This window comes from Anomalospiza imberbis, chromosome 1, assembly GCF_031753505.1.
Source record: "Anomalospiza imberbis isolate Cuckoo-Finch-1a 21T00152 chromosome 1, ASM3175350v1, whole genome shotgun sequence".
In the NCBI taxonomy this organism is placed as follows: Eukaryota; Metazoa; Chordata; class Aves; order Passeriformes; family Viduidae; genus Anomalospiza; species Anomalospiza imberbis.
Window position 1 is genome coordinate 130,886,825 of NC_089681.1, and position 21,340 is coordinate 130,908,164.

Consider the following 21,340-nt stretch of genomic DNA (forward strand, 5'->3'; position numbering starts at 1 on the left):
ATGTGATTTGTTTAAAAGGCTTTATTAACCATTGTCCATACACTTGGTTTATCCAGGATGTCTAAAGTTTGTGTGTTTCTTGTAGTACTTCAGGATCTTTTCTTCAGGTTGAACTCTGTTCCTCATTAGATATTGAAAAATGTCTGAGGTACTCTTCAAGGCAATTGTCTTTTTTGAAGAGAAGGAGGAGATAAGGCATCTTCTGTAGTAACTTTTGCTGGTTTATATCAAAGTGCATTATACTTTTGGGTAACAGTGGACTGTAAACTTATGTGGCTTCAGTAGTTCATTTTTGCAATTAAAAAACCTGTAACTATTTGCACCAAAAAATCCCAAACTAAAACATACCCAAACAACTCTTTACTGTAAAATAAATGAACAAGTTAGAAGAAGGCTGTTTCTTAGAAATGAAGAACCTAAATATAATGAGAATGAATCAAGAGGGAATTGGCAATTATGCTTTATAGGAGATTTTCTTGCTCCTGCAATATTTCTGTCAGTCTCTGGCATGAATGTAAGTAATGTCTACAAATGTTCAGAGGAATATACTTGTTCCCAGTGATTTGGAAACAAATTTGAAGGCAGAATTGCAAACTAAATAATGTGTGCATGATTGAAGTTACCATAACTGTTCTGTGTTTAGTAAATACCTGATGCCTACCTGCACAACATTTTCAAAGTCTGTCTCGTATTTATTCCAAAAGAATTTTAAAAATAACTGCTAAAAATTGCTACATATGAAATTGTAGAATTTGCTTTGCCCATTATTTAATTGGTGAGTGATCTCTCCCTGCTCTTATCTTGACGTACGATCTTCGAATTATATTTTTCTCTTCCAAGTCTAGTTGAGGAAGGAAAGTGGGTAGTGTCCACAATGGGCACCTGGAATCCAACCAGGGTCAAGCCACCACAAATTAACTCTGAAAGTACAAGCAAGAATAAAAAGCAGCCCTAGTTTCCCTTTAGAAACAAGTTGTTTACTGATAAATGTAATAATAGCAGCACAAGAATAGGTGTTCTTTTCCAAAGTTTCTGGATAGAGCCTTGAGTTGGCATTTTCACTGGTGTGACGAAGCTCTTTGCACCAACTCCTTGTTTCTCTAGGAATGCCTGCCAGCAGGTCAAATAATGATTGAAACTGTTTCCAACGACAGAGTTCTCACACAGGTGTGTTCAAGCACTGAACTATACATGTGGACTTAGTCGAGTTTACTACTCAAACAGTTTGCCTAAACTACAACTATTTCTCAAAAGAAAAAGAGCTATTATTTTTCAACACAACATGCATTTACTCTCTGTTAAGTTGCAGCAGTGAATTTACAGAATGTGTTTCATCAGCATGGAATCTGGCAAAGATGTGAATCCCTTTGGATATGATTTGTCAATAAACAAAGTCCAAGCATAAATCAATTCATTGAAGTTACATAGCATCATAAAGTAATTCTCTAAAGTAATTACTGCTGAATTTAGAATCGGTGTTCTTGGGTTTAGTTTGAGAGGCTTTCTTCATTTGTGGAGTTTTGATGGAGCTGAATGTGATTGAGGTCAATATTCAACTAACCAGCTTTCTGTTAGGCATTAACCTGATTTCATTAAACAGTTTTGATTAACTGAATTTCATAATGAGCATAGTTTTGAAGTCCTTAACTGATCTGTATGATATTATAGCCACAAGAGAGATTGGAATAAAATTTGAGAAGTTTTGAAGTCCTTAACTGATCTGTATGATATTATAGCCACAAGAGAGATTGGAATAAAATTTGAGAAGTTTAATTTGTAAAGTCATTCTCTCTTAGAGCAGAGCATTTGCACATAGATTCCTGCAACTGCTCCTGCCAAGTTTCATGTTAAAGTTCTATAAAATCAGTAAAAGAGTGAAGGTCACAAGAGTTCAAAAAAGGTCATGAGTAAAGCTTTTTGCTAATGGTTTACTTTTATGTAGATACATTATTATAATAATTGCAGTTAATATACATCATAAATATTTAATCATTGATTTTGATTGTGTTTTGCAAATGAAATCCATTAAGTTACTTTTTTTTATTCAGTTCTGGTGTAAGTTCAATTATAACTGATTCTGATGTAATTCTTCATCAAATCAAAATAGATTTTATTCTTTTTAAACAGTTTAAAGCTGTAACTCAGATTTACTTCCAGTTTGAGAAATGTCATAGTTCACATACTCCTGGTTTGGATTTGGCACCCTGCTCATAGCACAGGGCTCAATTAATGTAAAAATAAAATATCAGTTATGAATAAGAGATCCAAAGAATTTTTGATCTAATGGCATTGGTTTTCACTAGCTGTAAATATAGTAATGCTGTATTCTCAAATGAGGAAATATTTACTGCATCCATGCACTTATTTATTTATCTATTTATTTACATAGGCATGTTTATGATTTAAATGCGTGTATAATATACATATATGTGATTTGATCTGTCTGTGTGTGTTAAAAATGCTAGGCCCTTTTTGGACATGACAAATTTAAGTGAAAAGGGTATTGTATCAGAAATACAGTTCTAAAAGAATCTTATGAGAAAATACCTAGTAAATTTTTAAAAAGGTAATTCTCACGTTAAATGCTATTCATGGAAAACTCAGCAAGTTTTGCAGTGAAGTGTAAGTTTTAGTGTAAGCATATAAACCCTAATTCAAGTCAAATAGAAAAAGTAAGCATTGTGCTAAATTCACACTAGGAAGGTAATTAAAACAATTTTAACCTGATTTCAGAGAATCTTGCCTTTTTATTTCCTTACAGATATGCATACTACTATTCTGGAATAGCAGCTGGTGTTCTTCTTGCTGCTTATATTCAGACTTCATTCTGGACCTTAGCAGCAGGTCGGCAAATAAAGAAAATTAGAGAAAAATTTTTTCATGCAGTTATGAGACAGGAAATTGGATGGTTTGATGTAAATGATGTGGGAGAACTTAATACTCGCCTTCTAGAGTAAGTACACCATACCTTTCCCAATGTTATTTTATTTGTTAAACATGCAGGACTCAGAAATTTTTATTTTTATTTTAAATTACTTCACTGTGAAATGAAGTTTTTAAATTTCCTCATGGAGAGTCTCAGAGACTGCGTTTCTAATACTTCTGATACAGGACTGTCACAAAGATGTCAGAAAAGCATTTTGTTAAGTTCCCTTGGACTCCGAGGATGACTAAAGTCCAGCCTATGTTATTACCCCATGAAGAGAAAACAGTTCATTTCTGGGCACGCTGAGGACTGAAAAAGGTGCTGGCTCAGCCCAGCAATGGGAACAGCTTTAACTGCATAACATTGCCTACATTAAATCATTTCTCTTTTATTTCCAAATAGTCCACAAGTATCAAACTGATCAAAACTTTGGAATTAAGAAAGTGAGTAGTTTTGCACTACAGAAAGAATTTCAAATTTTTCAGACAAAAGCAGGTTTCTAGCATTATGGTTTTGCAAGAAATGCGAAATTTTCCTTGGCCACACTACATGATGCTTCATCTTGAAGAAAACTGTTATTGGGAGCAGTAATTGAATCATAAAGGTTGTCTTCCACACGTAACAAAACTGGAAACCTTCCTTGTGCTTTCTGCATTTTTCTTCCTCTCGGTATATAATTTGTTTTTCAGTGATGTCTCCAAGATTAATGATGGAATAGGTGACAAGATTGGATTGCTTGTTCAATCACTAACAACATTTGTGACAGGATTTATTGTTGGTCTCATAAGAGGATGGAAATTAACCCTTGTAATACTAGCAGTTAGCCCTGTCCTGGGACTTTCAGCAGCCCTCTGGGCAAAGGTAAGTTAACATATGTACAGTGTCAGGTTTTATATGAATGACAGATAATGAAATAAATCTACATATCTGTAAGTCCTACTATTAGAATGTGCTGCTTAGAGCAATTATAGCTTTAGATAACACTTAGGCACACAAGCTCTTAGATGAACTGTGTATGAGTTCATCTGTCATTCAAGGCCAGGTCAGATGGGGGTCTGAGCAACCTGGTCTAGTGGAAGGTGTCCCTAGTGGCAGAGCAGCTGGAACTAGCTATCCTTAAGATCCATTCCAAGGTCATTCTACAATTCAATAATTCTACGTAATTTGAATATTATAATTCCTATAGATTGGGCAGACTTCTTTGATTTGAAGCTGTTTCTGCTAATATAGGACATACAGAGAAGGGAGCAAGATATATGTGTCGAATCCACACCTGCAACTCTTTAACTTACATCTGTATAAGTACTTTTTCTTTTGAAAGAAATAATTGCACCTCCTGGAAAATAAGAGAATAAATAAGAAAGAAACCTTTGTCTCAGACACAGAGTTTTTTCATAGTTGTTAAAAAATTTGATAAGAAATTCTATACAGACCTAGATGAGAGAAGGTCCAAATTTCCATGGGACTAGAGTGACTTATATTTTTAAAATCTTCAGATTTTTATGGTATTTTATTTCCCTTATATTTCAAAGATCATGAAAGCTTTCACTGTCTTGAGTGAGTATTTTACAGAAAAGGTAGTATTAGAGATGTATGTGCCATGTACGTCAGCTGGCTGAGTCTTCACAGACTGTGGCCACTTCTTCACAGTCTAAGCTATAGGGTCCTCTGGCTAAGGCAGCCAGAGATGAGAATAAGCTAAGGAGGTCTGCCTGGGGAGAACCACACCAGCTCACTATGAGTACTCTTCTTATCTTTTGCACTGGGTGAAAGCAGAAGGGAAAGTCCAGGCCTTAGTTGTTTACAACATGTAATGTGGAATTATTTGGTTGAATTCACCGCATACTTAGGAATTCAGATATTGGACATTCTGCACCCATGCCTAATATAGTCAAAAGGCTTCATATTGGAACATACTAATTGTGATAAAAGCCATTTTGTGTGCTTGAGTTTATCCTGGTTTTCATATGTCAAAATACTTGGTTCTGTATTAGGTTCTCTCTGCTTTCACTGACAAAGAACAGGCTGCATATGCAAAAGCAGGTGCTGTTGCAGAAGAAGTTCTGGCAGCAATCCGTACTGTAATAGCTTTTGGAGGACAGGAAAAAGAAATTAAAAGGTAAGAGCAATATTTGCTTTCATCCGTGGATTTTAAAATACTCACTTCAAATGGTTTGAGATTTTCTTGTATATTTTCTTTCTAAAGTCTTGTGCTTTCTGCATTTTTAGTTAATGAGAGATTGTTAGAGGCTGACACAAGGTTTGCTCCATGTTGAAAGACAATTAGTTATTTTTCTAGAGTTGATATGTTGTCTCTGCATTAAAAGGTATGCAAACTAATTCAAATATCTTACCTTGAGAGCTTTAGACAAAAGAAGACCTTGTACTGTAAAGAGATGATGAAATCCTTGGTAATCTAATCTGATTGCTCAGTAGTTGAGAAGGTGCTAACGAACAGTATCTTTATCTCCACTGTACTGTAAAATATAGATCTGGTGATATGTTTTAACCTTTAATCTAGAGCGGTTGACAATCAAAGTTCACTGATCTGCAGAAGCAGCTTAAATGCTAGTCCCTGACCTGCAATGCCCTTTATTTCTGTATACCAACTTGACTAATGCTTGCATTTTCAGGGGTTACCTTACAGAGTCCATGCCTGACTAGCAGGCTTGCCTTTATACAGTCTTGGGGCTAGATATTTACATACCTAACTGCTTCTTTTTCTAATCCATCCTCAGAGCTTTTGTGGTGTCTGCCATGGTACAAGTGTGAGTCTATTTTGAACATCTATCTTTCTTCCAGATACCATAAAAATTTAGAAGATGCTAAACGGATAGGAATAAGGAAGGCTATTACAGCTAATATTTCTATGGGTGCTGCTTTCTTACTGATATATGCATCATATGCACTGGCATTCTGGTATGGAACTACTTTGATCTTAACTGATGATTACACTATTGGCAAAGTTCTTACAGTAAGTATTAATGTTCTCGATAACAGTGAGAAATAATAAAGAACAAACCTTAAAAGTGTGTATTTGACTGTAATGAGAATTATGTCCCAAAATTGGCAAAGTAGCATCCCTTCTTAACAAAAACATTCTCTTCACAAAAGCCTACATGTTGTTTCTATAGGATCTCAAAATCTATATGAACCCAATTAAAACATATATGATTTTTAACTGTTCCTATATATTTTCTGATTTTCATAAGATCAGACAGATATAGAAGCAGTTCATTCAAAAACTGAAGTACAATACCCTTTCTAGTTGCTATTTGCTTTCTGAGGGCTGAATATGTTTTTGGGATGCAGAAACAAATACTTTTTTTTAGCTGTTGTGTAATCTAAGTAGATAATGTTCTTAATGTTTTGCTTAAATTTTGCACCATGAGAGGTTGGAATCACTTCTCAGTATTTTTAGAAATTGAGGGGGATAAAAATATACTTGTGACTAGGAAATACGTCACCATCTAATTGAAGGAAGAAAACCATAACACTTAAGTCATAACTTAAATTCTTCTCTTAATGTGGGAATCATTCTAATTTTGTATGAAATATGAAGTGAACAGGGTAAGAAGAATAATTTTGTTAACCATAATGAAACCCTGCCAGTTGACCATATGTATACATTTATATATTTTTTAAACTCCCTGTTTCATTTATGAGTCACTGAAGTTTGTGAAAAATGTCTCTGATATGTGTTTTGGCTCTTTTGAACCTTTTGTACAGGTTGGCATATGGAACCTCTGAGTGAAGTTCATGACCTTATGTGTAATTTATTCTGTTCAAAGTATTTGCAAATTCTATTGCAAGTTGTCTGTATTGTAGTTCACCTAACAATGTTTTTAGAACATGGATGATGGATGATGCGTTATCATGTGTAAAATCCGTGAATAACCTCTGTTCAAGAGGATGAGTGTGACAGACTTTGCTCTGACTACTATGGCTATTATGATCTCTGAGCAGGGTGCTCAGGGATCTCTGAGCAGGTCTCTGCTTTTGTTTTGATACTAACTGAAAGCAATAAACTGCTATTCTGAGAAAATGATTAATTTTTCCTTCTGCTGCTGTTTCTTGTTTGATTGCACTTCTTTCATTGAAGCATGGGATCCTTTATTACCTTTTGATGAAGAACTTGTGTTTCTAGACTTCTCTTTCACTGTCTCTTTGAAAGCAGAATGATAGTGTTTTGCATTTCTGTTGTTCTGTTGGAAGATACATAATACACTTTCTGGTCTTTGGCCAAAGAATGAATTAGTACAACAAATCTTGAGACATCAAGTGCAATTCTAATTTTTTGTCATGGGCTTTACAAGTCTGAGTCACTTTTTCACTTTTTCTCAAAGTATTTGCAAAATTAATGTTGTACAGCTTCTCAGTTCTGATCTGAACCTTAAAAAGCCCTTTTCTTAATGTTTTTCTCTGCTTAAGAGAGACCTTTTGAGTTTTGCTTTAATTCTAGATTCCTTAAACTTCCCTTAACAGACATGGAACCTCCTTACCCAAAAATACCTAATGTAAATAAATAATTAAATAAATATATTTTTCTGCTTAAATAAGAATGAATACATGCCTCTCTAAACATTTCTTTCAGGTCTTTTTCTCTGTATTGATTGGAGCTTTCAGTATTGGACAGACTGCTCCAAGCATAGAGGCATTTGCAAGTGCAAGAGGAGCTGCCTACACCATATTTAATATAATAGACAATGTGAGTATCATTGCCCTCACTATCATTTCAAAACTTCTTTTGAAGGTAAGAGACCCTTCTTTTTAAAGATAGGAACTAAATTAATGGAAAAAAAATTATAAGAAGCTTAATAGAAAAATTTTTTAAGTATTCTTGCATGAGCATATCATCAATGTAGCAGTGAGGGAGCAAAACATTGTGCAATTTAGATCTTTCAGAAATCTCACCTAAATTATTTAAAACACATGTTAAATGTTTCTGCAGAATAATGGTGCACCCAAGGACTTCTTTATGAAAAAAATATTGGGTTTTTTGTTTTGTATTTTATTTTGCACAGGAGCCTCAAATTGACAGCTACTCAGAGACAGGTTACAAACCAGACCACATAAAAGGGAACTTGGAATTAAAAAATGTTTACTTCAATTATCCATCCAGACCACATGTTGAGGTACTGTAATTGAAACTTTATATATATATATATATTACAGTTGAACATATGGATCATGTGTTGGGGAAAAAAATCATTAAAATGTCACATAAATTAATTTTTGTTGAAAATCTAAGAATTTAAGATTGATTCTCTAATGTGTATAAAACTACCTTGTCATCACAGTGATTTTAGCTAGATTTATTTCCACCTTAGGTAAACATGTTAAGTTTCTTGAATAATTTTTTTGTCTAATGCCCTAGTTAGTGTGGCTATGCAAAAAACTATAAATATATATTTCTATCAGAATCTAAATTTACAATCCTAACTTAAGTGTTTGTGCATAGTAATAATAATGAGCTAATAAGTTTTTTAATAATTGCAATGCAGGTCTGTTATGACTGTGTCTGAACCAGGAAAAGAAGAAAGCAGCTCCAGCAAAGACTTGCTGTATATGGAATAGAGATCAGAATCTATATTTGTCTAGACAGAGAATAAGTTTCCTTTTTAAAGCATTGTCATCTATTCAGCGTCTTTGCATTATATAACTGTTTCCTTCCTTACCTTGAAGGAAAATCACTGACCTTGATAAAGTGACCTTTCTTACTTCTGATAAGCAGAAAGGAAATACGCTTAGCTTTTAACCATGACTTTTATATAGCTTCTTAAAGAAAAAGGTGAGGCAATATAATACAGAAATTTTACATTTTATGGTTTCTATATTTTATTTTAGTTATGATTAGCAGTATTGTTATTATTTTGTCATGTGAACTGGTTCATGAGACAGGTAATTGAGAAGTGTGCTGTATAATACATTGATAATGAACCAATTGTGATGTAATTATAAGGAAAATTAAGCTGAAATCATCAGTAATCCAAAATTTTGATCCACATGTTTATAAATTTTATTTTTACCAAATTCTGCTGGAAATATAAAGATTATTTTATTCTAGTCTTTCAAACTTACCTTGACATTTCTAAATACTGTTATGTTTTTGACCAACCTTATATGGACAGATACTGAAGGGCTTGAATCTCAAGATTAATTCTGGCCAGACAGTGGCCCTGGTTGGTGGCAGTGGCTGTGGGAAAAGCACAACTGTTCAGCTCATCCAGAGATTTTATGATCCCAAGGAAGGCATGGTAAGACACCTCAAGTGAGATGACTGCTCTACATGTCACATGTGCTGAAAGCCTAGTTCCAGCCTCACTGCTCTTGTCAATTTTCCAGTGACATGGTGAAGTCTCCCCTAAAATGGCACATGGAGAGAGAGGTTCCTTGATCAAAACAAATAGTAAACAGTTTTTGTCTGCTCTCTTTTGTTTAGGTTACCATTGATGGGCAGGATATTAAGACCTTAAACGTAAGGTATCTGCGGGAGGTTATTGGTGTGGTGAATCAGGAGCCCGTGCTCTTTGCCACTACTATTGCAGAAAATATCCGTTATGGCCGTGAGGATGTCACCATGGAAGAGATTGAAAAAGCCACCAAGGAGGCAAATGCTTATGACTTCATCATGAAGCTACCCAATGTAAGCAGATAAGCTCTCCTGCTGAAATAATTTCTTCTAAAACTTCTGGTGCCAAATAGTTCCTTAGAAGGAATGCTTGTTAAGACTAAGCTATCCCTGGACCTGTGAATATGCAGAGCTGTGCAGAGCTATGCAGAGCTTCCTCATAACTTTTGAGAATAATGTTAATTTTATATCTTCAGGCAATGATTTGGCTGTCATTTGAAGAACTATTAGAATTCCAGGAACACAAATGATTAGTCAGATGTATCCAAGTAGGTGTTTATTCCTGTAGAGAAAGGAGAAGATGTTACTGGGATTTCTGGCATTACTGATATCTTTAGTGGAAGGATTGTGCCTCTGAGTGTTTTCAATACATGTTTTTGTCTTGTAGAAGTTTGAAACTGTGGTTGGAGAAAGAGGGGCACAGCTCAGTGGAGGCCAGAAGCAAAGAATAGCAATTGCCAGAGCTCTGGTTCGCAATCCTAAAATTCTTCTGCTTGATGAGGCAACATCAGCTTTGGATACTGAGAGTGAATCAGTTGTGCAGGCAGCACTGGACAAGGTCAGTAGTGTTTTAAAATGAAACATGTAAGTAGGAGCCTAATATTTACTTCTTTCTTGGACTTTTGTTGAAAATAGAGACACAAAATGTAAACACACAAAATGTAAACTTTGATCTGGCAAATATTCTTTGTACAGAGAATTTTTGAGTTCCTGCAGGTATTACAGAGAGAAATCTTATTTCAAAATAGAAGGTAGAATCATATTTTCTGCATTATTAAGCTTATTTTCTTGGTATAAATACCATCCTCATCTGTTACCTGTTTTACTGCCCTTCATATTTTTGTCAGTCACCTGTCCTTGTTGAGCCTCATGAGGTTCTCCTGGGCGTGCTCCTCAGGCCTGTCAGAGACCTCCTGAATGCCATCCCTTCCCTCAAGTGAATAAACTGCACTGCTCAGCTTGATGTCACCCCTAAACCTGCTGAGTGTGCACTCAGTCCCATTTATCAGTATCAGTGATGAAGATATTGAGTAGTATGGGTCCCAGTATGGATCTCTTGAGGGACATCACTGAAGATGAACTCCATCCAGCTTCCAACAGAATTCCACTGCTTGGGATCATTACTTTCATCATTTAAACTAAAATTTGCTTGATCACTTTGAAACAGCCTCATAATTAAAATGACAAGCTGTGATGTTTGAAACATTAAGTGTATTTTGCTTATAAATATCCAATGAAAGGTACTTAGTTGAAATACAATTCATATGAAATGGTAGAGAATTTTATTTTTACTGTAGTCACTTGAATTAGCAATGACTTAGAGCTTAAAACACTGATATCTTTAAAAGTGAGTGTAAAATATTTTCTAATGTTTCTAAGTTTAATGTTTCTAATGTTTCTAAGTTTAATGTTTCTAATCTTTCTAAGTATAAATTTTCCATGGATTTTAAGGTTTAAGTGGGCAACTATGGGCCTAAATATAAAAAATTATAGCATTTAAAATTTTTATGGCTTGTAACATTCTAAAACTTTATATATTGAGACCTTTATTTAGATATTTTTGATCAAATTCGATGTATTTATGTGCCACAGTGGAAGATGATCTTTAATATTAAATTTCAAGTTTTAAATTATATTTCTGTTTTAAGAAACTCATTGAAATATGTTTTTAAAATTTTTTGAATGTTATATTTTTCTGCGAACCATTTTAATGTTTCTTTTGGGTCCTATTCAACTCTGCTATATGTATATATGTATAAATACTCACATATATTATACATATATATATGTATATATGTATAAATACTCACACATATTGCTGTTTTCAGGCAAGGGAAGGACGCACCACGGTTGTGGTAGCTCATCGACTGTCAACAGTCCGAAATGCAGATGTGATAGCTGTGTTTGAAGGTGGAGTTATCACAGAGCTAGGGAATCATGCTAAATTGCTTGAGAAAAAGGGAATCTACTACAAACTTGTTAACATGCAGGTACTTCTGTCTCTAGCTGTTGCATCATTTCCTTTTTTTTTCCCACACCCACAGTCATTTTAACAGAAGGACAAGAAGTTCTGCAGAATATTTTGATAGTAGCAAAAGACTCCTGTACTTTGAAAGGAGAGTAATAATTTGAGAGAGACCACTAGTTTGGCTACAAGACCTGTTCAAACCCAGGATAGTACATTTTTAATCCTCTAAGTATTGAAGCTTAAAATATTATTTTGTTTTCCTTTTATGCACTTAATGTAGAGCAGATAACTACAGGAGTTTGGTATTCCATTGCTTGTTCTTAGTCTGATAAAAGGTAAAATACAGTAGCTGACTCTGGAGGAATACAGCATGCATATTTTGAGCTGTTTAGTTATAATCCTTCATCCTGAATTCCTTTCTAATGAAAAAAAAAACTGTTGGAATAGAATAAGATAAAAACAATTCAGCTATGCCAAGAGCAAAAATGTGTTCTTAACCTATATAGATAGAAAAAAAAAGAGATTGCAAATTATAATAAATTTCTGAAATGTGTTAGCTATTAAATGAAGACCAAGATACTTTGGTACTTACATCTCAATGTCCCATGTGACCATTAGGCTATAGCAGATTTTCATTGTAGCCTTTGTTTCACTGCATAACCTCTATGTCCATTAAAGAAACTGAAACTGTCATCTCAGTATGTCACACTGAAGAGGTTAACCAGACCAATTAAAATATTTCTTCATAGGAGAATGCATTTGGTTATCTTAGATTCAAAGTAACTTTGTATCCAAGCAAATGCAAATATGGGGAAAATGAGGAAATATAAAAGGGAAATAATATTTAAAAACAATTTTAAAAAATTGAAAGCAAGCAAAAAGAGATATTTTATTAGTAATTCAAAAAGCAGTAAGAAATAAAAAAATTCTGGAAAAAACAAAACACAGCTTGAAGGCAACTTTGAATCCAGTTGCTATCAAATACCTCACGGTGTGTAGACATTTATTTACTCTCTCAAAGAACTAGCAAAAGTACCACCAAGGGTAAGTCGCTTTTCCAGGCTGCTCTAATTTTTCAGTCAAAATCTTTTTGATTTTTTCATGCTGAATTTCCTTATTCCATTTAAAGTCAAGAATTGTTCAGTGTATTTTCCAGTAAAGGTGATAATGTTTTATCACTTCATAAATAAACTGTATATCCCCCAAGAACTCATTCTATAAGATCCCAAGAGGAGTGCAAAGGGTTTACTCTCAATTTAAAACTTTTTGTTTAATTCATTAAAAAATAGAGCAGCTACTCTCAGTCCTCATCTTCCACTTACTGTAAGAATTTTCATGAGAGATGCAAAACTCATACATGACTAAAGCTCTGAAGACAGAGCTCTAATAAATATTATACAGATTTTCATATCTCCTTAAGGCATTATTTGTTATTCCCCCATATCTCTTTCAGCTGAAACAAAGTTACTTTTACTTTTTTTACCTCATAATTTTGAAAGTTTGAAGTAATATATGCATGTTTAATCTTAACATAATGTTCTCCCCACTTTTAGGCAATAGAAGCTGAAGTTCCATCATCAGAAAATTATGAGAATGTACTTCCATCATCAGAAAATTATGAGAATGTACATTGTGTCAAAACCAGTGAATTTGAACCAGAATCTGAAGAATCCTTAACTAGGGGATTGAGAAGACGGTCAACTCGGAGAAGCATGAAAAAGCCAGGAGAGCAAAATGATAGTCCTGATGAGGAAAAAACTTCACCTGTAAGTATCTCTGCAGAGCGGTTAATGAACTTAATTCCTTTAAACAAAGTTTGCCAAATTCATTCTGCTGCTGAAAAAAGGTACAAGAAGGCATGAGAATTTTTAAATACTAAACAGCCTTTGACTGATAATATTCATAACTTGCTTTTTTAGTCTCAACATAAATGATAATAGAAATAAAATGGTAATTTAAAAACTTATAACAAAGATGAAGAATTTATTATCAAAAATAAATTTCCTTTAAAAGAAATATACTTGCATATATTTACATATGATACCAACATAATCTATATGGGTTAAACAATAATTTTTGGATAAGAAATAAAATATTTAGCTCAATATTAGCAACAGCTTACAACAAAACCTGCAACGCTCCCCCCCCCCCCAATATTATTACATTCCTATTTACAGCAATTATTTTACTGTTATAAATTGCTTAATGAAGAATTACTTGAATTAATCAAGCCATGGATTACACACGGCAGTATGCCCAGAAAGAGTAGTTCAGTTATCACTGACCAATACCAAAGTATTCACTAACTAAAATTACATGGATAAACTAATATAAAAGGACATGAGCTGTAGATAGAGTGTACAGATCTCCCTCGTGTTAGAATAACAAAAAAAAAAAAGTACAATCATTTATTTATGTTATTAAAAACTATACAGTTTTGCTTCCCCTGAATAGATTCTGGGAATAGGAAATTGATTATTAATCTCTCCTTTTCTCCGTATTTCTCCAAATACATTCATGTTTGTCCTAATGCAGTTCACATTTTTTAGGCTGAAGAAGTACCTCCAGCTTCATTTTTGAAAATTATGAAGTTGAACAAAACTGAATGGCCATACTTTGTAGCTGGAACCTTGTGTGCAATTATCAATGGAGGTTTACAACCTGCATTTGCAGTCATATTTTCTGAAATTATAGGGGTAAGTTGGAATAAAATAAGCATAAAACTATAAGCCCACAATATTTATTTCTAATAAAATTAGGTTAAAAACTATCACAGCACAGTGAACCTGAAGAGTGGATGAAGCATTCTTGCAAAAATCTGAAAAATTTTATGACACTTATAAAGTACTAAAAATCTTGCTACAACCTGAAATAAGCTTGTTATACATTAAATGTTTTGTAATATATGATCAAATTTCATATGAATGTGATTGATTACCAAAAAATGTTACTGAGAAAGATGATAGTATTTTAGACTGTTAGTTAATTTTATGAAAACTTTGTTTCAAATTTTGTATTATAGATTTTTTCAGAGACTGACAAGAACTTCTTAAGAAAACAGAGCAACTTATATTCACTGCTGTTTTTAGCACTTGGGATAATTTCCTTTTTTACTTTCTTTTTTCAGGTATGTTTTAATATTTTAACCTTATTTTAATTGTTCATCATGTTTTAGAAACCAGACCTGAAATATACTAAAAATTTGCATCTTCATAATACATCTCCAACTCAAACCAGAACCTGTATTTATGGTTCTAGATATGTCTTGTGCTGAAACTTTTTTGACCTGGAGCTGCTTGTGTTTAAGAGTCTTTTGAATCTATTCAGACCTCTTAACTTTAGAAATTCCCATCTTGTTCGTCAGTCAGACACTTCTCAGCACCAAACTCTGGATTTTCTAACTCATTTTCCATTGCCAGCTAACAGGAAACCTCTCCAGTCCTGACATTCTACCACCCCCTCTCACCTCAAGCCTTCCTATTTGAATCTCTTAGTAATTGAAAATCTATCAGTCTCCTGCCTTTTTTCTCCAATTTTTTACTTCCCTAGTCCTTTCCTTGTCCAAGGGAACGTCCCATATTTCTCCTGTGGGAGTCCCCAATGACTCCCAGGTCCAGTTTGTCATGTAACACTCATCACACTGATAGTCATTTCCTCATGCTGAAATACTAAGGGTTGTACCTGCTACAACAGTGCCACTTAAAAAGAAAAAAAAAGCAGTAATCATATTAAATATTTTCATATTCAGTCCAGTTTATAATTTAGGAACATGTTGGTATAGTTTTATCTGTTAAGTGAGACCACGGAGTGAAATAATAATGTGCTTGGGACAGCAGCATAAACAACCTCTTGCAGAAACCTGCTTTGTTTATGGAATTGTCTTGTTGCACAAGCAAAAAGGGCCTTGAGTACAGAAGGCTGAGTAGTACAGGGTTGTAATAGGTTTGCTCGGTTTATAAATGTTCAGGTAATTTTTAAAATTTGACTGATGCATTTGACTGAACCCACATTGCCTTACAAAGCCTTTAATCTAAAATGAATGACCGAAATGTTTAAATCTGTAAATGTACTTGTTTAAATCTGACATTGATTCAGACAAATGAAATCAAAGTGTTGATTAGTAACCTTCTCCTTAAAGCACGCTGGTGAAGCAGTGCTAGGAAATATTTCTATGCTCCTTATTTTTTTTTTCATCAATAGTATTTGAATGTCAGTACTGTGAACCTACTAGAATTTATGTATATTAAACCTTGTTTTACATTTACATTTGCTTTCTGCAAACAGGACCACAATATTTTTTATTTTGGCATTGTAGAGGCAATTCATCTAAAATACTTATTGAATAAACACAAACAGTGTAACACTAAACTAAGCATTGTACTTTTTCTCAAAAAGGGTTTCACGTTTGGCAAAGCTGGAGAAATTCTTACAATGAGGCTTCGATTCATGGCATTTAAAGCAATGCTTAGACAGGTAAAGATAATAAATATCTTGATTTCCAGGGTTATTGATGGTATTGGTATAAAATAACTGATGGTATTGGTATAAAATAACTGTATTCTACATCACTCTATCATACAGAGAAGATTGTTTAAATCAGACTAGAAACCAATTTGATTAATTACATGTGGTTCTGCAAAGTGTCCTTAGAGGGAAAGTCTTAAATCAATACAAGAGCTTTTTATGTACTTCTTGCAAAGACTTAGTTTTACAGCCAAGTTACAAGGGCCTGACAAGTTGATTTGAACCAGGAGTATTCCATTATCTGTTCATTTGCCTGCTTTGCTTTCTTTAGGCCCTTTCTCCCCTAAAGAAATGTAACACAGCTTACACTGTAACTCTTACTTCAAATGTCTGATTTAAATTTTGGTATGTACAGATATGTGTTTTTTTAAAATTTATTGGAAGTCTTCATACAAGCCTCCAAATCTAAAATTGTTGTTTATTAATGAAACAATAAAATTGTGTACTGGAAAATAAAACCACTTTCAGGGAGTTAAAATATAAATAGAATGTAATGTTGTGAAGTAATTCTAAATTGGCCTTAATTTTGCATGATTTCAGGATCAGTATTTTAGATTTTGAAATACAAAATATTATAGGTATGGGGTTTTAAGTCTTGTACATAAAGCTACATGTAGACACAGAATTTGATTCATGTGAACATGACTATTTTCAATGTGACAGAAAACTGTTGTAGTCTGAAAAATCACAATTTATAGATCAGCCATACTAAGAATCTAATGAAAAGGCAATCTTACAATTGAGTCATGAGGTTACAAATGCCTGTAATACATTACCAGGACCTCATTAAATGCATACGACACATTACAGTTTAAATCAGATATTTGATCACATGGTGAATAAATCATAAACTGTGTCCCTGATCCCAGCAATTAGCTTTGATCAGGTAGAACAATTTGATTTTTCATTGGGTTGGCTTTGGGGTTTTTTGTTGTTGTTGTTGGTTTGTTGGTGTCTCATGGCTTCCAAATAAGCGTCTTCAATATAGGAAGAAACAAAGCAAGGAATATTTTGGTTTTTAATCTGAAAATGCTTTACACTTAACCCCTCCCCAAAGAGCTTTGCAGCCACGAGGGACTGTGGCCAAAGAGTCCTCTCCTCCAAGCAGATTCAGTGAAGGAGCAGCAGTGGGGGAGGGAGGGGAGGGTGTGTAATTTTGCTTTCAGGAATCTCTCAGCTGCTCCCCCTCTTTCTCAGCAGTGACAATGAGTACATCAATGATTCACAAGATTACACTTCTTTCTAAATATATGCAATGTGCAATGATGGAATCAAACTTATTTAAATATGTAGAACTGAGGCACTGCCACATACCAGATTTCCTTAGCAGTGTATTTGAAATGTTCAAAACCTGGTCTTAAAAATAATTTTTCTTATTGTAGGATATGGCCTGGTTTGATAATCCTAAAAATAGCACTGGAGCATTAACTACCAGACTTGCTAATGATGCCTCTCAAGTGAAAGGAGTAAGTAAAATTTTGGGTTGGAAGTTTTCCTATTTGGTTTAGTCTGTAATGAAGTTGCAGATTAGGTTTGACTAGCTGGATAACAGTCTTCATTTTGACAACTAAAATATATTATAAAATAGTATATTTTATGAATAAAATAAATTATATATAAATTATTATACCAGCTATTGGTATATATATATATACATATGTATATTATACCAGCTATTGGTGTATATATATATATATACATATGTATATATATATACATATATACATACACACACACACACACACACACACACACATATATATATATACATATATACATATACACATATACATATATACATATACATACATATGTATATTATACCAGCTATTGGTGTATATATATACACATATGTATACATATACATATATACATATATATATATATATATATATATATATGTACCAATAGCTGGTATAATAATTTATATATAATTAATTTTATTCATAAAATATACTATTCTTATATATATATTAAAAATATATATAATCTATAATAATATTTCTAATATATAATACATTTATAATATTTATAGTATTTATATATTATATATAACAATATATGTTTATATAATATATAATATAATATATTATATAATATATAATATATTATATATAGAATATATATAATATGTAATATAATATATATAATATATTATATACTTTTATGATATATTTATATATATTTATATAATTTGATATTATTTTATAGTGTTTATATTATATATAATATTTATATAGCATATAATATTTAATAATAATGTATAATATTCAATAACATTAATAATATATAATATATATTATTATTTATATTATTTATGATATTTATAATATTATATATATATATATATATATATATATATATATATATATCTCAATAGCTGGTAGAGAATGAACTTTATGAAAATTATGGTAATATGTATTTACCGACTAATTTCCAAATAATTTTTTCTAAAAAAAAGCAAAAACTATTGTGCTGCATTGTTATCTTTATTATTAAACAAATGTATTGGGAATATCCTACCTAAGAAGTCTTTTTAAAGAGGTCTTATTCACCTAAAGACATGCAACTAAATTTATTCACTTTACAAGCTCCTGCTATTTTTTGGTTGTACAGATTTCTTATTAAAAAAAAAAGAGAACTGTCAGCAATTCACTTCCTTTTCTTTGTTACCTTATGGAGATTCTTTAGAAGTAAATTCTGTACTTTCAGGGGTCTGAAATATCAAGCTAAAGTACACTGAATGTCATCATTTGTGTATGCTTAAGTAAATTTTTGCTGCTATATGAAGTTATGTGCTTGGTTTTGTTCTAAACTGAAGGATTCTGAAGTATCTTTGGCTTTATTTCCATAGGAAAAGTTAAATATTTAATCTTCTTCATTGGGCTCTGTGTGATGACTTGTAAAGCTAGCTTTGTGATCTAGAAAATATGACAGATTTTAATGTTTAGATGTAAATGTGATTATGTGATGAGGGTAAAGCTTGTTCAGTTTCAAGAGCAGAATTTAGAAATTGAGGAGTAAATTGAAGTAATCAGAATATGGGGAAAGAAGAAATAAATATGATCTAGATTTTTTTTTACAAAAGCATTTAAGGAACTACCATTTTGAAAAATAGCAAAACTGAGTTAAGACATTCTAAGCAGTGCTTTGAGAATCAGGAATTTTGTGGGTGAAAATGCTTTCCTTATTTAAATTGCGGGTTTGTTGGTAAGAAATGCCTTTTTTTCCTTTGTCCAGGCAACTGGTGTCAGACTAGCACTAATTGCTCAAAACATAGCCAACCTGGGGACTGGAATTCTTATATCATTAATTTATGGCTGGCAGCTGACCCTGCTACTTTTAGCTGTTGTGCCCATCATTGCAGTGGCAGGAATGATTGAAATGAAGATGTTGGCTGGGCATGCTAAGAAAGATAAACGAGAGCTGGAAGCTGCAGGAAAGGTGGGTCTAGAGAAATTAATCTATTTCTGTATAATGTATACAGTCATATTTACCAAAGCATTGTTAATGGATGAATGACTTCTGAGTACAGAACATTTCACAATATACAAGTTCCAAAGACAGCCAGGTTCACTAGTAGACCTACAGAGCATCACACCTCTTTGATAACAATTGAAGACTTATGGTATTAACAAATTCATGTTTTTGTAGTTAAATGTTGGAATGTGCTAAAGACAATTCAGGCATATTCTCTTCTCATTCCTTTTCTAGACATCTTTGTTTTCCTTATTTTGCAACCACTCTCATTTTGACATTCTTTTTTTTTTTTTTTCCTTTCATCCCTTTTTGGCATGCCATCTATCTTACATTTATTACACTGCTTTTTTTTTATTATTATTTTCTCTCTCCTTCTTCATCTTATTAATGTTTGCAGTGATAATATGTATATATCCACTGGTTTCTGTTTGCCATTCCTTTGTTTCTTGAGTGGAGAGAAAGATGAGAACTGAAAAGCAAGAAGGCTAGACTCTTGTTTAACAAATTAAATGAAGGCATTTAATGTCACTTCATTCCAAAAATCCTTTTGGGACAGAACAACTATTTCATCACTTCCCAGATACTGCTTTCTTCAAGGTAAAACTTTTCTAAAATCTCTTCCTATGTCCTACTCTTCTTAAAAGTTGCTGAAAAGAAAATAATTTATCTAAGGTCATGCAATTCCATTCTCTTCCTTTCAAATGAGTACATTTCTTCTGCTTCTCTCTGAGGGATGAGCATTTATTTTATGTTGTTTTGCTGTAAGATGTGATAGAAAATAGTTGACAATTCTTGGAATAAACACTAAAGACTTTCTTAATGTAGCATATTGTGAAGAATTAGCACAGGTGTTACAAATGTTTATGATATTTTTTCGAAGCTTAAAAAAATATTTTCTTTTCATAGTAATGTGTGTTTCCCTTCTCAAGGCCACCTAAGCAAGCACCGGATTATAGGCATGTTATTTAATTCTCATTTTTTTAAAAATATGGGATTTTTTCAGTAAAAATATTGTTACACTTGGAAAATTCACTTTCTGCAAAGAGTTGCTGAACTTAGCTTACTAAAAAACCTTACTTGATGGTCTTAATTAAACTAAAATTACATGAAATGTGTACGATAGCAAAATGCATTAAAGCCTTGAGAGTCTTTTGAGAGAATCATCAAGGTTGGAAGAGACCTTCAAGGTCATCAAGTCCAACCATCAATGCAACACCACCATAATGACCCCTAAACCATATCCCCAAGTGCCACATCCATCTCTTGAGCACTTGCAGAGACAGTGACTCCACCACCTACCTAGGCAATCTATTTGAATGCCTGACCACCCTAACAGTGATGATTTTTTTTTTTTTTTAATATCTAATGTGAACATCCCCTGGAACATTTATGTATACAAAAGACTCAAGTCTAAAGAATCTGCAAGCTAAAAGAAGGTATCAGAGCAAATATTTACTGCTGCAGTCTCAGTTAGGCTCTAAGGCTCCTGAATAACCTGGACATTTTGATTATAGCCCAAACTCTGCAGACTGGAAGTTGAATGGTAATATGCCATTTTTCATGTTGAACATCTTCTCTATATTTGTTATTGCTGTCTAATGGTTTTTCACCATGTATTTGTAGAACATTAGAGAGGTCTTATCAAAACATTCTGAGCATTGTAAGAAAATCTCATTGTCCTAAAAAAATAAATGTAAAATGCTTATTTTTATATCAACAGTCTATGATTTTAATAACCAGTATAAAATATAAAATTATATTCCCACAGAATCTTCTATTAATTTAGAATAAGGAATTGCAACATACTTTT

General features: G+C 32.9%; 1 protein-coding gene across 6 annotated transcripts in view; it reads left to right on the plus strand.

Moving 5' to 3' along the window:
- The window catches only part of ABCB1 (ATP binding cassette subfamily B member 1), a 49,737-nt gene that overhangs the window by 20,490 nt on the left and 7,907 nt on the right, over positions 1 to 21,340 (plus strand). For 5 of the 6 annotated variants that reach the window (XM_068211928.1, XM_068211917.1, XM_068211938.1 and 2 more), the window contains 16 exons: positions 2,762 to 2,953; positions 3,616 to 3,787; positions 4,921 to 5,045; positions 5,729 to 5,900; positions 7,521 to 7,634; positions 7,951 to 8,061; positions 9,058 to 9,183; positions 9,369 to 9,572; positions 9,946 to 10,116; positions 11,387 to 11,548; positions 13,080 to 13,292; positions 14,076 to 14,222; positions 14,549 to 14,653; positions 15,922 to 15,999; positions 17,433 to 17,516; positions 19,291 to 19,494. In XM_068211928.1, coding sequence (XP_068068029.1) covers positions 2,762 to 2,953; positions 3,616 to 3,787; positions 4,921 to 5,045; positions 5,729 to 5,900; positions 7,521 to 7,634; positions 7,951 to 8,061; positions 9,058 to 9,183; positions 9,369 to 9,572; positions 9,946 to 10,116; positions 11,387 to 11,548; positions 13,080 to 13,292; positions 14,076 to 14,222; positions 14,549 to 14,653; positions 15,922 to 15,999; positions 17,433 to 17,516; positions 19,291 to 19,494 — 2,380 coding nt within the window. Of the gene's footprint in view, positions 1 to 2,761; positions 2,954 to 3,615; positions 3,788 to 4,920; positions 5,046 to 5,728; positions 5,901 to 7,520; positions 7,635 to 7,950; positions 8,062 to 9,057; positions 9,184 to 9,368; positions 9,573 to 9,945; positions 10,117 to 11,386; positions 11,549 to 13,079; positions 13,293 to 14,075; positions 14,223 to 14,548; positions 14,654 to 15,921; positions 16,000 to 17,432; positions 17,517 to 19,290; positions 19,495 to 19,927; positions 20,064 to 21,340 lie in introns of those variants that run through there. The other variant, XM_068211956.1, reaches the window with a different exon arrangement.